The 17,251-nt window shown below is 38.8% G+C and overlaps 2 protein-coding genes across 4 annotated transcripts in view; one reads left to right on the top strand and one right to left on the bottom strand.

Moving 5' to 3' along the window:
• The window catches only part of TOM1L1 (target of myb1 like 1 membrane trafficking protein), a 47,431-nt gene that overhangs the window by 13,221 nt on the left and 16,959 nt on the right, over positions 1-17,251 (top strand). For all 3 annotated transcript variants that reach the window (XM_025995967.2, XM_025995968.2, XM_072747506.1), the window contains 3 exons: positions 630-734; positions 2,113-2,229; positions 13,341-13,474. In XM_025995967.2, the coding sequence (XP_025851752.1) occupies positions 630-734; positions 2,113-2,229; positions 13,341-13,474 (356 nt within the window). The remainder of the gene's footprint in view (positions 1-629; positions 735-2,112; positions 2,230-13,340; positions 13,475-17,251) is intronic.
• Positions 1-17,251, bottom strand: part of COX11 (cytochrome c oxidase copper chaperone COX11) — a 53,530-nt gene that overhangs the window by 12,433 nt on the left and 23,846 nt on the right. The window lies entirely within an intron of this gene.

Consider the following 17,251-nt stretch of genomic DNA (forward strand, 5'->3'; position numbering starts at 1 on the left):
CATAATATAGTAGTGGTGTAGGACCTTATAACTCAATATGTGATTTGGGGAATATATAATATGGGAGCTTGTTAGACATATTCCTCTGTTGAGTAAATTAAACTCCTCATTTTTACAAGGTTTCTAGGTGACTTCTCTGGACCTAATGTCAAAACACTGGCCTGAGCCCTGTGCTTCAGGTTCTCTACTCAGGGTTGGAAATGAGGGATTGACTTTGGGAAGCACTCATTAGCGGAGAAGAAGGCGTTTTGCCAGTTGTGGCTTAAAAAGACTTGACATGAATTGACTTAGTATTTCTTTTTAAAAACTCAAAGAGAGGGCAGCAATAATCTCACATGGCAGTTTATCTTGTAGATCCTTGGTGTAAACTAAAAGCATTTTATTAAATTGTAATTTAGTTAATAACTATACTAGTCACCTTTTATTGAATACCTACTCTATTATGGGCACACTATTAGCACTCTTCTCAAAATGCTGGGCAGGTTGTATCCTTGACAATTGACTCTGGGCTAACACCCTCTACCCAGGACTTTTGGTTGAGAAGCGATTAAGCCATTTGAATGGACAAACTGGGCTTGGGGTGGCTGTGTTAATTCCAGTAGTAATACTTCCATGTTTCACATTGATAGACCACTGAGATCTCCTCGAGCCCATCAACGTCTGTTCCTACCGCACCAGCTCTTTCTTCTGTAATTGTTCCCAAGAGCTCTACTCTTACATTGGTTCCAGAACAGGTAACAACAATGACAACTCTGTTTATTGGTGACTCTAAGTTATCAGCACTTTACATACAGTTTATTTTTATTTATTTCAGAGAGAGTGAGCACAAGTGAGCATGCATGCAGGGGGAGGGGCAGAGGGAGAGGGAGCATCCCAATCAGACTTGGTGCTGAGCTCCAAGCCCAAAGTGGGACTCAATCTCACAATCCTGCGATCACAACCTGAGCTGAAACCAAGAATCAGATGCTTAACCCACTGAGCCATCCAGGTGTCCCTGCAGTTTGCTGCTGCTGCTTAACATTAGGAGGTGGAGGCACCTTATTACCATCACTTTACAGAGGAGAGAACTGAAGCTTAGTGATAATATGTGACGTATCATGGTCACGTTTAAGTAGAAGGAATTCTCTGGACTCTGTCTGATTCTAAAGCCCAAACTCTCAACCATTGTGCTTGGTTAGTGGCTTTGTCTTTGTGGAGGCTGAGCTGTGGAATGGATCTTGTGTCAACCAGCTGATTCCTGTTGTTCCTGATAAGACCGTCCATATCTCTTTCAGAGAGTTCAGTAAGTGGAAGCCTGTTACTTAGCATTAATTGTGCCAACTGAATTACTTTTTTTTTTTTTTTGTCTATATGTGTATCAGAGATCCAGATAATCGGTTATTATTGACGCTTATTTATGTTCTGCTATGAGGGAACTGTCATTTAAGACTCGATTATTATATTCAGTATTCTATAAAATACTATAAAATTTTATGAAAATCCATGTGATCGATTCCTCTTAATATTGAATGCAGTTGGGGATCCATGGGTGGCTCAGCGGTTTAGCGCCTGCCTTTGGCTCAGGGCATGATCCTGGAGTCCTGGGATCGAGTCCTACATCGGGCTCCCTGCATGGAGCCTGCTTCTCCCTCTGCCTGTGTCTCTGCCCCTCTATCTCTCTGTCTCTCATGAATAAATAAATAAAATCTTTAAAAAAAACCTAAAAATTGAATGCAAGAAGAAAAGTGTTTTTCTCTTGATTTTTTTTTTTTTTTTCCTTTTCTAACTCCATGGGAACTAGAAAATGCTCATTTTTTTTCCTCATTGATTTTGCCACTAACATTTGCCATTTTGTCCAGATGCCATTATAGTCACCTTCCCCCTTTCCCATATTGGTTCTAATATTTTTTCCCCTCACTTTTTCTTAGAGCACATTTCTAGATTTACATGAGATCTCAAGTCCTTTTAGAAGGGTAACAGATTTTACATTTATTAAAAAATTAGATATTTATATAAATTTGAAAACATTAAATTTCATAAAAGCCTTTTCTCTACTAGCAAATGTCCCCTTGGTAGCAGAAAACAAGGTAACCATTCTTCATTACATACTTTTGATTGTGTTGCTCTCCACAGATTGGAAAGTTGCACAGTGAATTGGATATGGTGAAAATGAATGTGAGAGTGATGTCTGCAATATTGATGGAGAATATTCCTGGGTCTGAAAACCGCGAAGACATAGAGCTTCTGCAGGTATAGTATGATTTCATGGACAGTCAGCCACACAGTCTAAGGTGTCTTCTATCTCAAGACTCTAAGAATAATATCATCTAGTTCATCTTCAGTGATTTCTAAACTTAACAAGGAGATGCAAGGATGACTTTATCATGAACGTAATAGTTACTTAAGCATGGTTCTTACTCTCTCACAATGAATAATTTAACAACATTAAATCATTTATAGCCTTAGTCGTATACAATCTGTTACTGTTTTAAATATGTACAGGTTGCTTCTATATCCATTTGCTCAATAAATGGACTGAGTAACAACAGTGGTGGTAAAGGATATAGAACTGAGGAGGCCATTCTAGTCCCCAAGGAACTTCTGTCTAGTGAGCAAGATTGTTTTGTCAACAACCAGTTTAAATAAAGTATTGTAGGTGCTGCAATAGAAATTTATCATACATTTGGGATCAGGGGTGAGGGCAGGGAGAATGGTGAGGGTTTTGGAGAGATTTAGATGAAGGCAGTGCTCCTGCTGTTGGAGGAAGACATGAATGGTGCATTTGGACTTGTATGAGCATGTGAGGAAAACCACAAATGGTTTGTTATTACTGAAACCATGGCCTTCCCAGACGTTTCCCTGTGTCTGTGCATCCATATACTCTTCCCTCTAATAGTTCTCAATTTTAAATTTTAACACAAATTTTAACACATTAACTTTAGAAAGCAGTGGGGAGGGGAGGAATCAGTTTCTAAGTCTTTTTCTTCCAACAAGTTATAGAATCTTACCCTATTTTTACTTTTCTCTGCCTCCCACTCCCGGCTGCTCACGTTGCTGTTATCTTTCCTTTAACTTCGTAGACTGTTAGTAGATAATGTTTTTCTTGATCATTGCTTATTTGAGAAATAGTAAAAATTTCTCTTTCAGCATTACTCCTTGAATATCTTGCTGTGTCATTAAATTATCACTAGTGGTAAACTTTGGGTGTTTTCATGTCCAAAAATGTCTTTTTTTGCTGCTGCTATTAAGTTTGATTAGACACAGAATTCTCACTGCAAAATTCTTAAGTCCATCCAAGATACTGCTCCATTGTTCTTTTGTACCCAGTAGGGGTGATGAGAAGTATGAGTTCATTCTGATTCTTGAGTCTTTTATAGTGTTTTTTTTCTTTTTGTATGTATGAGTTCTGTTTACCTTAGTATTTCTGAAATTCCGCTATACTGTGTGTAGGGGGATGTATGTGAATATGTTTTTCCTTTATCCTGTGTAGTATTTGATAAGCCTTTTTGCCCTATCAATATCTGTGTATCTTAATTCTGGGAAATTCTCAGCTCTTTAGGTATTTCTTTTCTACCATGTGATCTCTTCATATGCAACTTCTCTTAGATGATGAAACTTCCAGTTGTATTTTTCTAATCTCTCAACATTTTTTCTTGTACTTTTCATCTCTTCATTCTTTCATGTTGTAATTCTAGGCAAGTTTCTCCATTCTGTGTACTTCTCTGAAACTTGCACATCAGTTTGTCTCTTCAGCCCTTCTAATGAACATTTTATTTCAAAAATTATGTTTTCTTGGGATGTCTGGGTGTCACAAGTCTGTTAAGCATCCAACTCTTGATTTCGGTTCAGGTCATGATCTTGGGGTCATGAGATCCAGCCCTGCATGGGGCTCTGCATTCAGCAGACGTTCTGCTTGAGATTCTCTCCCTCTATCGCTCCTCTCCTTCTTTCTTTTTTTTTTTCCTTCTTTCTATCTCAAATAAATCTTTAAAAACTTGTTTTCTTAATCAGTTTGGATTTTTGTAACTTTTTCTTCATAGATATGCTTTTCTCTTCTGTTTTTCTAAGGATAGTAATTATTTTTTGGTTGCTTTTTCCCTTTGCTCTTTGGATTCTTGTTCCTTGAATGCACATTCTTCATCATTTCTTTCAGTCATATTCCTCAGGTATCTGCTAGATTGGTGATTGTGAGCTCGTTTTTGTGTGAAGTTCCCTGGCAGTAGTCAGCATTCCCTGTGACCCAGCTCACCTGGGTACTGAGGATAAGACACAATCGCAGCAGCATATGCTTGGTACCATTTTTAGAGTGTGCAAGATTGGTAGGGGATGATGCTGGATGGAATATATGGGTAGGTGATCTTCTGAGTTATATGCTTCCTACTTTTCCTGCATGCTAATTCCTGTGGCCATGTCTGAAAAATACTATCTGTCCCATATTCTTGCTTTGATATTTAATTTTTAAATTTTAGCTAACATTCTTGTTACACATCGTGAGTCACAAAATTTATTATCTGTAAAAGCCTTTAATTGTGGATTTTTTTAAAAAGGATTACTACATAGGAACTACATTTAATGATTAATTTTCCTTTTAACCTCCTAATAGAATATATTAATATTACCTTTGCTGGTTAAGTATCCCCTTAGCTCTTCATGTTCCAGTAACTGAAATAATACCTTGTCTCTGCCCCAAGCATTGCTCCCACCTGGTAAGAGATACTCCCATCTCAGTTCTCTGGTCTCAAATGGAGAGGTGTGGGCCTGCTTGTCCTGCTTGGTTGTTTCACTGCTGTACCTCTTAGGTGTCTGTTGGCTGCCCCTTGTGCCATCTTGTTCTAGCCTCTGTAGTCTCTAGGCATGGAGCATCCTTCATTTTCCGTCCATGTTCTGCAGCATTACTGCTTATGGGCAGCCTTGGATGTCCTGCATTATGCTTTCCCCTAACCCAGAAGTTGGCAAACTGTGGCCAGTGGGCCACATGTAGGCTTTGGTTTATTTTTGTGCCACCCATGAACTCAATGTTTTTAAAATTTTAAAAACGTTGTTAAAAAAGTTTCTAAAGCTATATCTGTGCAAGCCTACTTCCAGAGATCACTAAGGAATCAGATATACCTCTTAAGGAACTCTGTACCACTCCCCACCCACTATTACTGGATTTGAGTCTGTGATACCTCTCAGGGACACAGGGATAAAAAGAGCATTTAAAACCACAGCTTGAGAACATAAAGCTCCAGGTGAGGAGTGGTAAGATCTGGTCTATACAGGTTATTGAGGACCTTATATACCATGCTAGAGTGGGCTTTCACTCTGATGGCAGAAGGGAACCATAAAGGGATAGAAGATGAAGGGCAATATAACCAGATACAATTTTAGAAAGATGCATCTGGTGACATTGAGATAAGTGCTAAAGAAGCGATTCTAAGAAATGGTTGAAGACAACCTTTACCACTTACACTACATTCTACTACATTCTAAGAGAGAAATGATCTCTGTGATCAAATAAGTTTGCAAATCTGCCTATTACATTTCTCCTCTCAGAGATTCATAAAGCTTCTTAATGTACTAAAGATGCCTAAGACTTTTTGTTTAACCCAACATTTACAAATGTATTTGACCAAAGAATCCCCATTTGCTGATAATGTTAACATCTTATGGAACATGTTAACATCTGACAGATTGGGCTGATGAGCCTAATATGCTTTGAGAAACAAATCAATATTTTGGATCAGTGGCTGTAAGTACATTATTTTTAGAATATCTTACATAGGAAAATTACATGATTTTGCTAAGGGTTCTTGGCCTTGGACAAATCACTTACTATCATTGGACTTCATTTCTATACATATAACTTAAAGAGCCAAGAGGATACTTAACCAACAAAGATAATACATCCTATTAGGTTAAAAGAAAAATTAATCATTAAATGTAGTTCCTATGTAGTTAGTAATCCTTTTTTAAAAATCCACAATTGAAGGCTTTTACAGAAAATAAATTTTGTGACTCAGGATGTGTAACAAGCATGTTAACTAAATTTAAAAATTAAATACCAAAGCAAGGATATGGGACAGATAGTATTTTTCAGACATGGCCACAGCAGTATTTCTAATGCCACATGGTCTTCCCAGGCCTTTCAGAGCTTCTAAAGCAACATGATTTATGATTTTTCTCCCTTCTTCATCCATTTGTGGCAAGCAGTCCCTCATTAAAAACATACACTGAAACATCCCATTCGAATATGTGAATCCAGCTTTGTGTGTGCTGTCCTGGAGTACACTGAAATGCCTTTTTGTGTCAGTCTTTGGGTGCAGATGTTTGGTTGCATTTTGCAAGGATAATGCTAATACTCTGTTTCGATGCCAGAGTTTAGGGCTGTGTGTTGCCTTGAATAATAAGGAGACTTGGGGTATAAATCAACATTAGAATACCACTCATGGCCCATTGGAGTTGAATGGGTTCTGGCACCTGATCAGCTTGTTTTACGGAGCCCTTTGAATGTGTAACTTTATTTTTCTTTTTGTTTTTCATTAGTAACACATAGGGATCTCATGAGGAGTGCTATTCTTATATGCTTTTGATAAGAATTGGAATTTTTTCGTGTACTCTCAATTACTCATAAAAGAAAACTATTTCTCTTCTCATAACACTTCTGACACCAAGTGGGTGAGGTTCCCCCACGCACACACATTAAACAGTTCTAACACTAACTACCCAGAGTTAGCACAGACCCCACAGGGTCAGGGCTCAGTCCCACAAGACCATCCCCACTTCATTCAGATGCTTGTTGCAGATCTGGGTATTCTATACTTTGGACCAATAAGCTGTAAACTTGGGATTCTTACAACCCCCTCCTTGGGTTGGACTGTTTGCTAGAATGCCTCACAGAACTCAGGGAAACATTTATATGTGCTGTTTTATTATAGAGGCTGTTACAAAGGATACAGATAAACAGTCAGGGAAGAGATACATAGGATGAGGTCCAAAAGGGTTCCAAAGTGCTTGCTACAGGAGCTCTTGTACCCATGGACTTGGAATGTGATTGAGCCACCCAGGCGCCCCCTCATTCTTTCTTAAAAGCTGAGGCATATATGTTAAAATAGTATTATATTGTGTCCAGCATTTTTTTTTTTTTTAGGTATTTTGTCTTCAGGAAAGTTTTTAGGATCTTGAGCTGGAAACTGCTGGAAACCAAAAACTGTACAGCATGCTTTTTCTAAAAATTGAGATAAAATTTACATGGTAAAGAATTAACCGGTGTTCCTGGGTGGCTCAGTTGGTTAAGTGTCTACCTTTGGCTCAGGTCACGTCTCACATCTATATATAGCTTTTTAAAAGGTAAACTACCTCATGTCATCCTTCCTTGGAACCCTCCAGTGGCTTCCCATCACACTTGGGGGGAAAAAAAAAAACAACCTCCTTATTCTGGCTACAAAGCCCTCCCTGATCAGCTCCTGCTCCTTTCTACAATACATGCTTTTTATTGGTCCATGTCCACTGGCCACCCTCCTGGTCCTTGGACACACCAGGTTTGTTCTTGCTGGGGAGTATTTCATGCTTGACCATCATGTTTCCCTAACGGCCAGCTTTTTTTTCCTCACTCTCAACTTAGTCTTACCTCCTCTGAGAAGCCTTTCCTGACTTTCCAGGCTTTAGACTCTGGACTTTGGTCTCCTGCCCCTTCACCATTTCATCTTCCACCTAGGCTTCAAAGCTTGTCTTGAATATTTATTCAGCTGCCTTTGCTTAATAGAATGGAAACTCCACAAAGATTCTCACCTATTGCTCAGGTTCTGGCTTCTAGAGCAATGCCTGCCATAATGGACTTACTCAGTAAAAATATCTTTGATAAATTAATGTTTTTCCCCTAAGTTTTGTGTGGTTTAAAATAAAAAACTTTGGGGCACCTGGGTGTCTCATTTGGTTAAGCATCTGCCTTTGGCTCAGGTCACAATCCCAGAGTCCTGGGATTGAGCCCCCCACGTTGGGGATCCCTGCTTAGCAAGGAGTCTGCTTCCCCTCTGCCCCTATCCCCACCCACCTCCACTCATGCTTACTCTCTCATACTCAAACAAAATGTTAAAAAAAATAAAATACTTAGCCTTGCTGTGAGAGACAGTGTCTTCATTTCTTTTTTCTCAATTAGATAGCATGTTGTCCAAATAGCATTTACTAACAATTCATACTACCTCCATTACTTTTAAACACTCCTTCATTGTATTTTATATTCTAATACAAGGACATCTTTCTGGAGGCTGTTCTGTTTGATCTGTTTATTCAGCCCTCTGTTGGTATCATGCTATTTTAATGATCCTAAGTATGTAATTTCATGCCTTTGTATGCTATGTTAGTGAAACATGTGGCATACTCAGTTTGGATAAGAGGAGAGTTTAATCAAGGTACTATTTATTCAAGATATTGCAGGATTTAGGGAGACCACAGGTGCTAGCTCACTATCCTGTGCTATTAACTTATATCCATAGGCATAAATAGGCAAGAGGGAAGTTTTGCCAGAACCCAAAAGAGAGAATGATAGAGAAAAGCAGCCTTGAGAGTAGAGGTGCTTTTGGTGGAAGGATTAGAGGGGGGAAAAATATAGCCAGGTCTCCCTCTCTTTCCTTCCTTCCATTTCCTGCCAGTGCATGCTGCTTGTGAACTCAATCACAAGTGAGAGGGCAAGGGACCTGGCGATATGTTCCTTACAGGCCATGCCCCAGAGCAGAGAGTGTGGATGGTGAATTTGGAGGGTAAAAGGCATTCAACACATAAGAAAACTCTAAAAAAAAAAAAAAAAAAAAAAAAATCATTGGCTTTTCTTACACAGCTTACCAGTGGTCACAGTCTTATGCAATTTGTTAATGTTAAAACAGGCCTCTGTATTTGGAATCTCTTCCTGTTTTGTCTGTGGGTATTTACCTGCTACCAACTGTTCTGTTTTTGGGGAGTTGTTTTTTGTTTTGTTTTTTTTTGAGCCTGTTTCCTGTCTGTGTTCTTCCATCTGAAATCTGGTATATTTGAATTCCCTTTTCTCTTCTTCCAGGCCAGTCTACACAGTTATATCCTGAAGCTCCTGCTCTTTGTTAGACTTCCAGGCAGTAAAACTATTGTTATAGTGGGCTCCTTTCCCTGCTGCCATATTCTCATGGCCTTTGACCTTCATTGGGGTGGAAACTGGATTTCATTTAGTTTCCCAGAGTGGGGTACAAGGATCCTGAGCTGCATCTAATCTCAATGTTGTGATGAATCAAAAGTGTCTGCTCCAGTCACAGAGATGAAATAGCATAGCATGAGTCTTGCCTTTGCTTTCTTAGCATTTTACACTTGGCTTAGAGCTACTTTACTCTTAACCTTGAATATCTGACTTCCCTGTACCTCTCATTTCAGTCTCCTCTTGTTTTTGCCTAGCCCTAGTAGGGCAATGAAAAAAAGAGAATGTTTTAGTCTTCTGTAGAAGAAAACAAGTTCTGATTTAAGAGTACAACTGGAGAAAGCCTTAGTCTTGATTAGTAGATAAGTTTATAATTAGGTGAATTTAAAATTTCATCTCATAAGGATAATTTGTTACCAATTGGGAGGAAAAAAAACCAGTAAAATGTCTTTCAGTGGGGATGCCTGGGTGGCTTAGTGGTTGAGCATCTGCTTTTGGCTCAAGTCATGATCCTGCGGTCCTGGGATCAAGTTTTGCATCAGGCTCCCTGCAGGGAGCTTGCTTCTGTCTCTGCCTGTGTCTCTGCCTGTGTTTCTCATGAATAGATAAACAAAATCATAAAAAAAAAATTCTTCAGTGGACACTCTTACTGTCTTTACCATTTAGAAACTTGTAGAAGGAACTTTGAGTGTCTCTGAGATCATCTCCCTTCCTTTACAGAAAGGGGATGATCTGCCCACACAGTGACAAGTCATGGAGCTGGGGGGAGAGCCTTGTTCTCCTTAACCTATGTTCTATCTATTTACCAACTTCTCATTTTGAGCCCAGAATCAACTTTCTAGTATAGGTGGCTAACCTATAGCCACCTATACTATTCTAGCCAGGTTGGAAGCAACCTGAAGGCAGTAACCAAGTCATATGCTTCTAAACCCATACAATTTATGCATGTTTATGGTACATGCTTTGACACTGAATGAGTTCACTAAGTACCTGCTGAATTGAATAGATCGATGCTCTTTGTTGAGGAATTAATGATTTAAGGTTAAAGAGCTAAGGAGTTACTGAAGACAAAGACTTTGGGGGAAATCTTGAAAATATTTGGTTAGGAAAAAAGATTCTACTAAATTAATTTGCTATTCACTCAGCTGACCTCTTGTGTAAGGAAAAGGACTACAAGCAGGTGACACTGAGAACTGTTTGGTTTTAGGGTGAGGGGTAGTTTTTTATTTTATTTTATTTTTTTTTTGCAGATAGAGACATTTTCTAAGGGCTCCTGTAGTCTGGGTGAGGAGGATTGAGAGGGAGGAAATATGTTATGGGCTGATAATAGGAGTATCACCCTACAGATATTATTTCCAAAGAAGGCTTGCAAGAAACACATTTTTTTCCCCGTTTTCACTTTTTCAGAGGAGATGTTCAGGCACTCCTATTTTTATTTTTATTGAGTTGCACTATGTTGCTGAATGTGGGTTGATATGGTTGGAGTTGAAAGTGCAAAAGGATCTCCTTCCTTAATTCCCGAGTCCTCTGTGGGGGACTAGGAGCCATCTGGATGTCAGAAAAGACTCTTAATGAGCTCTTTTTGTTTTGCTCCAAAGACTTTTGAATTGATTGTTAAATTCCCTTGAACTGAGAAGTCTACCTTTGCTTTGATATGATATTTAAGGGGGCAGTTCCAGGGCCTCTGTGATGGACATATGCAGCAGCAGCTGTTACTCTGTGTTTTGACTGTCTCCTCCTGGCTCCCCGCATCCACAGCCCTGCAGGTGCCTGCCGTGGGGAACTTCTGACCCATCCTCTTGGTTCATGGTGCTTGATCTAGGCTCTTTCCAGGTGGCGTGGCCCTCCTCTGAGACAAACATCAATTGCAAAGATCAGAGTGGGCTGGCTTTTGAAGAGGTTTTACAGATTCTGCTCTGCAAACCTGCTGAGAAATATGGTGTTCCTTTCATGTTTCCATTCCATCTGTCTTTTGAGAGGGCAAAGGGAGGGTCTTCTTGTGACCGAGGGCTATTGATGTTGGCTGCAAATTTCATTTCAAATTAATTTCTACATTTTTGTCATGGGCATCTAACAGCCATTGTATTTCCTTGATCTTGACATTGCTCTAGCAAGGCTGCTAGTGAATAAGAAGGAGAATAATTTCATTACATTCACTAATGGAAAAGTTCTCATTCATCATGGGGATTATATTAAACATGTTCTTTGTTCTTTCCTCAGTATAATATGGGGTCCTGAGTAAAGGTGTATTACAGGATTATATTAGCTGTTAAATTTCCAGGGATACTTCCTTATGCCATTGTTAATACATTTATTGACTACCTGCTGTATGCCAGACACTATGGGGTTTCAGCTTTACCATTTCCTATTTTTACAACAACCTGCAAGATAGTCATTATCCTTGTTTTTTAGATATGTAAAAAACAAAACTGAATCTAAAATTTAACTAAATCTCATATCAGGAATGCATATGGGAGAGGCCTACTTTGGTCTACTGAGTCTAAAATCTGTTCTCTTGGGTTGCCTGGGTGGCTCAGTGGTTAAGCGTTTGCCTTAGGCTCAGGGCATTATCCCAGGTTTTTGGGATTGAGTTCTGCATCGGGCTTCCCACAGGGAGCCTGCTTCTCCCTCTGCCTATGTCTCTGCCTTTCTCTCTGTATCTCTCATGAATAAATAAATAAAATCATTTAAAAAAATAAAGTCTGTTCTCTTTGTACTCCAGGAGGCCATATGTAAGCCAAATTCAGCTTACCACCTGTCTTTGTTTTATTAGGATATGGCCGCACCTACTTGTTTGCATGTTACCCATGGTTGCTCTCATGTTATAATGGCAGAGTTGGGTAGTTCTTTTTCTCTGACAGAGAACATATGGTCCAAGAGTATATTTAATACTCTCTGAGCTTTTAAGAAAAAGTTTACCAACCCCTGCTGATAGTGGCCACATCATTAGCAAATAGGACAGTTTTTCTGGCTGGAGATTGTGGTTACAAAATCCAGAATCTATCTTTTATCTGTCCATATGGCTTTTTTCCTTTTTATTTTCTTTTATCTTCTAAATATTTTTGTTAGAATTCTATAGAGGGTAGTGGCTTTTACCTCTGAGCCCAAATGCCAGTTATTAATGGTTTGATTAATTTATTTGGAGATTTCCTGTCAGGGCTCTTGTAATAGATGGTTTGAGATTCTAAATGGTTTAGCCAGCTCTAAGTTTTTTAGTGGGTCTGTCTTTCTTGAGGAGAAACAAGTCAGATAATGGAATAGTATGATGATATAGCAAGTTCAGTCACTCTCGTTTTGAGAGTGTACTTAATGTACTATTACATTTACAAATTCTAGCTGAGGTGAATTTGAAGAAACATGAATATTAATTTTATGCTCCTCAGGCTTGCCTATAAGGATATAAGTGTAAGGCAGCAGTTTTCAAATTGCCCGTGTACATAAGAAACACCTCAGATGCTTACTTGAAAAAAAAAAATGTAGATTCCCAGATCCTCAGCCCTGGAGATTCTGAATGAGTGGATCGGCTGTAGGTACTCCTGATGCTCATGAGGAAAAGTTAGTTTGAGGAGTACAGTCCGGGCTTACTGCAGTGACTCTAGGTAGTCCAAACAAGGATAGCATCCCTGACTTTTTTTTTTTAAGTTTGTTTCCGTTTACCTTGGAATGTGATGTTGTAATTGTAAACTTTATTTAAGTAAAATGTAATAGGAAAATTATGCCACTATAAATGTATTTTAACTACTACTTTCTTCTACTACCACTAATAGTGACAGTGAGCATTTTGTGTTTTATGTGGCGCTTTATAGTCATAGAGTTCCTCATTATACATATCTCATTTGCTTTTTATGTCACCCCTTGAGGTAGATGTGGCAACTAGTATAACTTCCATTTATCAAATGAGGAACCCGAGATTTAGAAAACAAGTGATTTCTATATTCTGCAACTTGTGAGCAGTACCTCATATACCAGTTATAATTTCTAGTCATTTGTTCTGTGCAGTGTACCATAGTATCCTTATACCTGTTTTGGTTTTTTAGAGGAAAATATAATCATGTGTAACTCATTACCTTCTGATAAGAAGGATAAGCTGTACATAAGTACTTTGGTAATCTCCCATAAGTAACTCATGATGGAAGTGATAAACCAGCATTTACAGATTGGCCAGTTTCTTTATAGAACTTCTCTAGCATGGAAAAAGAAATTTTTCTCCTTTCTTTGACAGAAACTTTATAAGACAAGTCGAGAGATGCAGGAGAGGATCATGGACCTGCTCATAGTGGTGGAGAATGAAGACGTAACCATGGAGCTGATTCAAGTGAATGAGGATTTGAATAATGCCCTCCTTGGATGTGAGAGGTGAGCTGATGTGTACCCTCCTCAACCGCCTCCAAGTCTGGTCCCCCCACCCCCAGTGGCTTGGCATTCTTATGAGAGTGCCTACTGGGTAAACATTCAGTTAGGATAAGGAACAGCTTGAAGACAAGCCTGCCTTCCTTCCAAGATCGGGAATGTGGTCCTGGCCTTCTGGGAGCTTGTGATATGGCTTGCACAAATGAGAGCACATCTGAGCAGTGCCAGTAGCATTCTTGGGCATTCTCAGGCAGTGTAAACATCTGACCATAGCAGGGCCTGGATCTTACTCACTTGATCACGTCTGCACAACTCAGTGGAGACTCAAATAGATGAACAGTATAAACAAAGCATCTTAGTAAAAGTGAGGTTTGTCCTAAGTTTGAGATGGACAAGGACATAAAACAGTACAGAGGGGAAAGGAGGATATTTTATATGAAGAAAGTAGTCTATACAAAACGAGAGCAGTAGTGAGGACATTTTGTATATGAATATTTCTTTTTAAATTTCTATTCAGAAAAGTATGAAGGCAAGATTTTAAATATTTATCATTTGTCACTAACATTTTAGTGTTTTTCCAACATTTTTTGTAGCTATGATCATGTAAAGGACATACACTTTTGTTTCTCTCAATTTTATTCACAAGTATTTACGTAACCTGTGTTTTAAGTCCTTTTGATATGTTATTGTTTTTTAAGATTCTACTGATTCATTTGAGAGAGTGAGTGAGTGCACAAGCCAGGGAAGAGGGAGAGGGAGAAGCAGACTCCTCACTGATTAGGGAGCCCAATGTGGGGTTCAATCCTAGGACCCCAGAATCATGACCTGAGCCAAAGGCAGACACTTAACTGACTGAGCCACACAGGTGCCCAAAATGTCTTTATTTTTGGAGAATCCCTTCTAAAATATCTAAGGGTGAAATATCATAAAGTCTATAATTTTAAATATTTTAGCAAAAAATATATAAATATGGCCAAAAAATGGACTGTTACTAAATTTAGCTGATGAATGGGATGTTCATTATGCTGTTCTCTTTACTTTCCTGTAAGTTTGAACTTTTCCTAATAAGTTAAAGCAAATGAATCTGAGTTAACAGTTAATGTCACCTATCTAAAACAACTTATTTCAGTGCTTTTAAAATATTGTATAAAAAAGTTGTACATAAATGCACCCAGAGATCTATTAGGAACCTGAAAAAAGAAAAACCCATAGCTCCAGGCAAATCTCATGGTCTCTTTCAAAACTATCCTGGGACTTCCTGTTATGGTAATTCTAGAGTATCTGAACTCCCCATACTTTTTCTTGGTCCTCATTTCTCAGTAGGAGTGGTGTTGACAATTTAGGTGAGGCAGTTTTCCCATGTGTGGACCCTGCTTAGTGGTTCCTATGGGAAATAGAATAGGGCTGGACTTAAAAAAAAAAAAAAAAAATTCGAATCTTGATGATTTCCAAGAAAATTGCTAAAGTAAGCAATTGTAAGACTTAGGTTTGTTCCTGTCTCTTAATTTCTCCCTCCTCCTCATTAACATCACACTGAGCCTTTTAACTTATTGACTAGAGTTTTTTCTGTTCATCATGAGTGAACCAAGAGAATCAGTGAAATAAAACCTCCATCTTTTACATACTGCCTATCAGAGACTGCAGCTATTCATATGAAGAGATGACCGTGTGTTGACTGAGCAAGTGAGCCCAGCAATTGGTATTGTCTGAGCACTGAACAAACTCAAATTCTTGCCTCTTATTTTCTGTGGCATAAATCTTAGTAAGTGGAAAAATAGCTCAGAAAAACTACATGGCTGTCAGCAGAGTGCTGCCTTCTGGTTTTCATCTTGGGAAATTCTATTACAAACCATTAAGACCACGGACTGAAAGCTTTTTTTTTTTTTTTTAAAGATTTTATTTACTTATTCATGAGAGACAGAGAAGAGAGAGAGAGAGAGGCAGAGACACAGGCAGAGGGAGAAGCAGGCTCCCTGTAGGGAGCCTGACGTGGGACTCGATCCGGGGTCTCCAGGATCACGTCCCAGGCCGGAGGCGGCGCTAAACTGCTGAGCCACCTGGGCTGCCCTAAAAGCTTCTTCTGAAGGGGGATGTGTGTTTTTTGGATCTAGATATCAGGAGATTGGGTTACTTCTGTGAATGGCTCATTCTGATTCTGCTTTGAACCATGTGTGCCAGAAACAACTGCAGTCATTTGTGGGACAGAAACACTTAAGATTCAGACAAATGTTTTGTATCTAGAAAATTTGGTAGTCTTGGTGTATTAGTTTCCTATAGCTGCTGTAACAAATTATCACAAATTTAGTGGTTTAAAACAGCATAAACTTACTATCCTACTAGACCTGTAAGAGTCCAAAATGGCTCTCACTGGGCTAACATCAAGGTGTCAATAGGGGTATGTCCCTTTTTTTTTTTTTTTTTTAAAGATTTTATTTATTCATGAGAGACAGAAAGAGAGGCAGAGACATAGGCAGAGAGAGAAGCAGGCTCCATGCAGGGAGTGTGATGTGGGACTGGATTCCGGACTCCAGGCATATCCTGAGGCAAAGGCAGGCACTAAACTGCTGAGCCACCCAGGGTCCTGGGTATGTTCCTTTTTAAAGGCTCTAGAGGAAAATCCATTTGCTTAACTTTTGCAGCTTCTAGAGGCTGCCCACTGTCCTTGGCTCATGATCCCTTTCTACCATCTTCAAAGCCAACATCATCCAGTTTAGTTTTTCTTATATTAGATCATTCTTGCTGCTTCTTCTGTCTCCCCCTTCACATTTAAGGGCCTTTATGGTTATATTGCTGGGCTGTATACTCCAGGCTAATCTTCCTATTAAAGTCTCTCTATTAAGGCAACCTTCCATTTGCCATCCAATTGTACAATTGTATAAAACAGTTGTACATAAATGCACCCAAAGATCTATAATTAGGAACCTGAAAAAAGAAAATAAAAAAACATAGCTCATAACTTATTCACTGATCTAATGACTAGGATATAGATATCTTGGAAGGGAAGGAGCTTCATTCTGTTCATCCCAGTCTGTTCCCCAAAAATTGACACCCATCCACATAGAAAATGCATTTACCCTATGCCAACATCCCCCAGAGTTTCTGCTCATTACATCTAGGGAAGAGTTGTGCAAATAAGGAAACAGAAGTTTGTTACTCAAGGCTTGATCTGTGAGGGTTGTCCATACTTAGCACATAACTAATGTACAAAAAGCCAATGCCATAAGGAGGTAGAAGAAAGCATGTGTTTGGAAAGGGAAAAATCCTTAAACCTAAGTGCATGTTCTAATTTAGTCTAAGCTTTTTTAAATGTTGAGGTTCATGGAGCCGATGTGTCAAAATACTGTATGTTTCTAAAGCAACTCCTAGTTTGCAAAGCATTTCCACATTCATCCACCTGTATTATCTTCCTAGGGGTCGCCTCTGAGAATAACTTTCTGAGGAAATGCTTCAAATGCTGCTATTCTCTTTTAGCAGATATAGAACTGAGGATCATAAATTATATCCATGATCCTATAGTTATGTGATAATAAAGCTGACACTCTATCCTTGGACTACTGTCTTCAACTTCATTATTCTCTCAGACCTATTGTTTGTTTATCTGCTCCTCTTTTATTCCCAGTGTATAAGCAATGCAAAACTTAAATTGTAAAAGGTCAGTATTTTTAGTAGATATCAGCTATCTTATAAAAATGAAGATAAAGAGTGAAAATATGTTAAATGTATTTGAATTTTTATGGTACATTACTTATAACGGCAGGGTTGGAAACAAATATTTGAGATTAA

This window comes from Vulpes vulpes, chromosome 2 (genome assembly GCF_048418805.1).
Source record: "Vulpes vulpes isolate BD-2025 chromosome 2, VulVul3, whole genome shotgun sequence".
Lineage (NCBI taxonomy): Eukaryota > Metazoa > Chordata > Mammalia > Carnivora > Canidae > Vulpes > Vulpes vulpes.